General features: G+C 41.9%; 1 protein-coding gene across 1 annotated transcript in view; it reads left to right on the forward strand.

Moving 5' to 3' along the window:
• Positions 1–1,714, forward strand: part of LOC139750336 (uncharacterized) — a 224,672-nt gene extending 222,958 nt beyond the window's left edge. Inside the window, exon 20 of the mRNA XM_071665015.1 lies at positions 970–1,714. Coding sequence (XP_071521116.1) covers positions 970–1,182 — 213 coding nt within the window. The 3' untranslated portion in view covers positions 1,183–1,714. The remainder of the gene's footprint in view (positions 1–969) is intronic.
• The last annotated feature ends 4,286 nt before the right edge of the window (positions 1,715–6,000 follow it).

Here is a 6,000-nt window from a genome sequence, read left to right on the forward strand (position 1 = left end):
ATGAGATGTTTGAGGACAATATGTGGTGTGAGGTGGTTTGCTTGAGTAAGTAATGTAAGGGTAAGGGAGATGTGTGGAAATAAAAAGAGTGTGGTTGAGAGAGCAGAAGAGGGTGTTTTGAAATGGTTTGGTCACATGGAGAGAATGAGTGAGGAAAGATTGACCAAGAGGATATATGTGTCAGAGGTGGAGGGAACGAGAAGTGGGAGATCAAATTGGAGGTGGAAAAATGGAGTGAAAAAGATTTTGAGTAATCGGGGCCTGTACATGCAGGAGGGTGAAAGGCGTGCAAGGAATAGAGTGAATTGGAACGATGTGGTATACCGGGGTCGACGTGCTGTCAATGGATTGAATGAACCAGGGCATGTGAAGCGTCTGGGGTAAACCATGGAAAGTTGTGTGGGGCCTGGATGTGGAAAGGGAGCTGTGGTTTCGGTGCATTATTACATGACAGCTGGAGACTGAGTGTGAATGAATGGGGCCTTTGGCGTCTTTTCCTAGCGCTACCTCACACACATGAGGGGGAAGGGGGTTGTTATTCCATGTGTGGCGATGGGAACAAATAAAGGCAGACAGTATGAATTATGTACATGTGTATATATGTATATGTTTGTGTGTGTATATATATGTGTACATTGAGATGTATGGGTATGTATGTTTGCGTGTGTGGACGTGTATGTATATACATGTGTATGTGGGCGGGTTGGGCCATTCTTTCGTCTGTTTCCTTGCGCTACCTCGCTAACGCGGGAGACAGCGACAAAGCAAAAAAAATAATAAAAAAAATTCCGTTTCTCAAGTTTACATTAGATTGGGTAGCAATACCACTCCCAGCAAACTTAGCCATCTTATTTATCACATTTTTCATTATACTGTTTAGGTCTTTTAGAGGGCATATTTGCCATTTTATGTTGTTCATCTTATAGCTTCATATGTTTTCGTATAACCGCAGGAAAATTTGTTTTACAGGAGGTGTATAAACTACGTCAGGAAATTGAACGGCATCGCAAGACTATCAAGCGCTATGAGGAAAAAATGTTAAGACTGAGTGGGTCATCTAGTCGTCTTAATGATACTTCCCGAATGATGAGTGACAAAGAGAATTCCTTTCATGTCAGTTCAAGTGCCCCATCAATGGCATCAACTCCTCTTAAATCTACCAATAAACCACAAAGGCTTTGATGTATTGCAAAATCTTAGATATCTGTTTTATTTGGACTGCCCCAAGTACCTGGGGTTATTTGTTTTATTTCATGTAATTACGGTTTGTGATTTTAGTTTTCATGTCCATAATTGCCAGATATGCCCTTTTGTATTATGTATGACTTTTAGTAAAAATTTCAGTAGTAGACTGTTACTTACTTGAAATGTGTGGGAGGGTTTGCTAGGACTCTTAATTTCCCTATCTACAATTATTCAAGAAGACTATTGTTGAAGCAAAATATTTAGTGAGGTATTTACACATAGTGATTCCACTTATTGCTAACTACAGAATTTTAACATTTTTATTTTTTTAAGTTATATATATCATTTGTAAATAGTATTCATCACATTGTCGCCGTAAATAATCAACATCTAGCTTTCTCAGTCTTGACCATCCATGTTATTTTACTTTCTTGTAAGAAAGGTTTCTCTTTTCCAGTTTTCATAGGAATATTTTTCCATCCACTTTCTTGAAATATTTTGTAGAACAAAAATAAAATACTGAGGTATTTCAATGAGTTTTATTGTGCATGTGTGTGTGTGTGTAAAGAATGCGAGGCTATCTACCACCCATTTCTGAATGCATTTTAGTTTGTTAAGTCGAATATATATTGCTGGTAAATAATATAGCTTGTAGGTAGTAGTTGGAAGGCAACCAATCACCAAGGAAGTATATTACCAGTACTACTTGCAAGGGTATTGGTAGGGTTAGTGGTTGCTGCACAGAGCCAGCACTTCATTGGTTGTCAAGTTGCACTTCTCTAACCCAGGTAGCTGTCTTTTCGTTCTGCCTTGCCCACATGTGGACTACTGGCATTTGCTCTACATACACAATCTCTCCTTGTCACACATAACACTTACATTTAACTAAGACAGCTCATTCTTTGTAACTCTAAATTTTCCTGCAGAGCACCATGCACTAGCCCTGCCTTCTGGCAAAATGGTAGAAGCAATTAGAAGTTAGCAGGTAGGAACATTTGGGCATGAGCATTAGGCAGAAGTAATAGGTAAGAACATGAGCATTAAGTAGAAGTGGTTGGTAGGAGCCTCTGCAAACACTGCACTAGAGTTATCCTGTGCCAGTGGCCTGTTAAGGGTGAGGCACTAAAGGCTGCAAAGTGGCACTAAAGTTCACTAGTTATGGACATTTTATTGCCATGGCCACCCCCTTGAGGTAGTTCTAGGAGGGAACAGGCAATAGTTACATTCTCTTCATAATAAGGTAAATCCCTCTCTCTCTACCCAAATATCTCTTCCTTTCTCACCATTCCTCTTCCCTCTCCTCGGAAATCACCTTTTTCCTCACCTCTCCTATTGTCTTATATTCTCCCTATCAATCCATACAAGATGATAAATGGACATGGGAATAGTATATGGTAAAATAAATTTGAGAACTAATGACCAAAATGTCATTTTATAAAAGCAATAAAGTCAATAAAACAATTGCATGTGTCAGTTGTGAGAATGTTTTGAAGAAAAATATGTAATTATCTACAAGAGACTAAAAGAAATAGATTAACACTACTTTGCAAGACAAAGAAACAAAGTGACCTTGCTTCTTTTCATTCATACCCAATTCCTGTATCACAGAGGTAATATCAGGAACAAACAATAAAGCCTTGAAGGAATAACCCTTGTTTAATTTTTTTTTGGAAGTGATAATAGAGGGAAGGACTTCCATTCTATTACTCCCTATTAAATATCTTATATAGCTATCCTCACAAGAATGCGGACTACTAGCATTCTGTCCACAAACGTACAATCTCTCCATGTTTATGGAACACAACTCCACTCATTCTTCTTAACTCTAGTAGATTTTCCTGTGGTGAGCACCGTGCACTAGCCCTGCCTTTTGGCAAAATTGTAGGCACAGTAGATAGAGGTAGTAGGGAGGAACATTTAGGCAGGTTTATTAGGTAGAAGCAGTAGGTGAGAGCATTAGATAGAAGTAGTCATTAGAAACATTAGATAGGAGCCTCTGTTAACACTGCACCAGATGTGCCCTCTGCCAGTGGCCTCTTAAGGGTGAGGCACTAAAAGCTAAGAAGCAGAACTGGAGTTCTTTAGATATGGAGACTATTGCTTTGGCTACCCCTATGAGGGGGGTTCCAATTGGAACAAGCATCAGAGGTATTAACAGATATGGTTTTCTATCTCCTGTCCCCAAGGAGAGTCCATTAGCTGAAGGTCTATTACCAATTTAATTTTTTTTATACAAACCTAACCACCTTGCTAACTCCCCTTTTTCCAAGCAAACTCAATTTCATACGTGTCATTTCCTGTTCCAAAAACCACTTGTGTATACTTTCACACCCATCTCTACCAAAAATAATATCTCACCTGCCACTCCTCTCAGCAAGTTGACATCTAACAACCTTTCCTTTGCATGCCTGTCAGTTGACATTATCTTGTAATATACCTAAAGGTAAGAGAGACAAAGTATAGTAGTAGTAGGCTGTAAACAGCAGCTGACTAAGGGTGCTACTACCATCCTGACTTGGACTTTAAGGTGGTGCCCAGAACCATTTCTCACCCTTCATGTTAGGATTGCTGGTTTTTTTTTGATGAAAAACAGAACTACTGGCCTAGTTCTGCCATATTCTTTTGAGAAGCACCAAACACACAGTAAACTCTTGATTTAAAGGATAATAGAGGGAAGGGGTGTCCAGTTAATCCTGAAAGTCTACTAAATCAAATTTTTTTTTTTTTTTTTTTTTTATACTTTGTCGCTGTCTCCAGCGTTTGCGAGGTAGCGCAAGGAAACAGACGAAAGAAATGGCCCAACCCCCCCCATACACATGTATATACATACGTCCACACACGCACATATACATACCTACACAGCTTTCCATGGTTTACCCCAGACGCTTCACATGTCTTGATTCAATCCACTGACAGCACGTCAACCCCGGTATACCACATTGCTCCAATTCACTCTATTCCTTGCCCTCCTTTCACCCTCCTGCAAGTTCAGGCCCCGATCACACAAAATCTTTTTCACTCCATCTTTCCACCTCCAATTTGGTCTCCCTCTTCTCCTCGTTCCCTCCACCTCCGACACATATATCTTCTTGGTCAACCTTTCCTCACTCATTCTCTCCATGTGCCCAAACCATTTCAAAACACCCTCTTCTGCTCTCTCAACCACACTCTTTTTATTTCCACACATCTCTCTCACCCTTACGTTACTTACTCGATCAAACCACCTCACACCACACATTGTCCTCAGACATCTCATTTCCAGCACATCCATCCTCCTGCGCACAACTCTATCCATAGCCCACGCCTCGCAACCATACAACATTGTTGGAACCACTATTCCTTCAAACATACCCATTTTTGCTTTCAGAGATAATGTTCTCGACTTCCACACATTCTTCAAGGCTCCCAGAATTTTCGCCCCCTCCCCCACCCTATGGTCCAATTCTGCTTCCATGGTTCCATCCGCTGCCAGATCCACTCCCAGATATCTAAAACACTTCACTTCCTCCAGTTTTTCTCCATTCAAACTCACCTCCCAATTTACTTGACCCTCAACCCTACTGTACCTAATGACCTTGCTCTTATTCACATTTACTCTTAACTTTCTTCTTCCACACACTTTACCAAACTCCGTCACCAGCTTCTGCAGTTTCTCACATGAATCAGCCACCAGCGCTGTATCATCAGCGAACAACAACTGACTCACTTCCCAAGCTCTCTCATCCCCAACAGACTTCATACTTGCCCCTCTTTCCAAAACTCTTGCCTTTACCTCCCTAACAACCCCATCCATAAACAAATTAAACAACCATGGAGACATCACACACCCCTGCCGCAAACCTACATTCACTGAGAACCAATCACTTTCCTCTCTTCCTACACGTACACATGCCTTACATCCTCGATAAAAACTTTTCACTGCTTCTAACAACTTGCCTATTTTTCTGCCACATTTAAGTTCACAAGCTTTCTTTTAGCTCTTCTATCACTAGGGTTGGGTGGCAGGCAACTAGCAGTGTGGGAAAGTTTGCTGGGCAGTTAGAGACAGGAGTAGGAACTAAGGAGAGGACTAAGAGGTGATGCCACCCTTCTGTGAGAGGATACATCTTTATAATAAAGTGAGGACGGACTACCTTCTTTCATTGTGCAGAGAGTAGGATTTAAACCTACACTGGAAAATTCCAAGTTATCGCAAGGCTGCTCTCCTTCAGGAGAATGGGGAGCACTCAGGAAAACTGCCTCGGACAGGTGAACCAATCTAGGCTAAGAGGAGATGGAAGCTTTCTACAAAAAATGGGGAATCATGGCCCACGTCTCATCCCACTTCCCCAGTCCAATGGATGCACCTAAGCAGCAGTAAAGGCAGTCAAACAGGTGTTGATGGCCAATCCAGATGTCGGAGGTAGCCTGCACAACAACAAAGTGATTCAAGCTGTGCATCAATATCTCTAACACCTCCCAAAGAGAGGAGGATCAATCACCCACACAGCTGGCAACAGGAAGACAGTTGTGAGATGGTGTTCAGGTGCCCTCGCAGCATTGATAACCTGACGATGGAGACCATAACTGAGAGCCAGGCTCACCTGCAGGACAGCCCAGCAGGTGATGCTGTTATGCTACCCCTGTTGTCCATGGACACCTGTGTGCTTACAGGACATCACTTCAAAGGTGTGGGACAGGTCGGGCATGGTAGTGGAGGTGAAGCGCATATACAATACTCAATGAAGCTGGATGGCAGTGGCTGCCTGTCAGTGAAACTGACATCACCTACACCCCTAAGTTTTGCCAATCCCCATGACACTTGTGGGTCAAGGG

Source organism: Panulirus ornatus, chromosome 9 (genome assembly GCF_036320965.1).
Source record: "Panulirus ornatus isolate Po-2019 chromosome 9, ASM3632096v1, whole genome shotgun sequence".
NCBI classification, from domain to species: domain Eukaryota; kingdom Metazoa; phylum Arthropoda; class Malacostraca; order Decapoda; family Palinuridae; genus Panulirus; species Panulirus ornatus.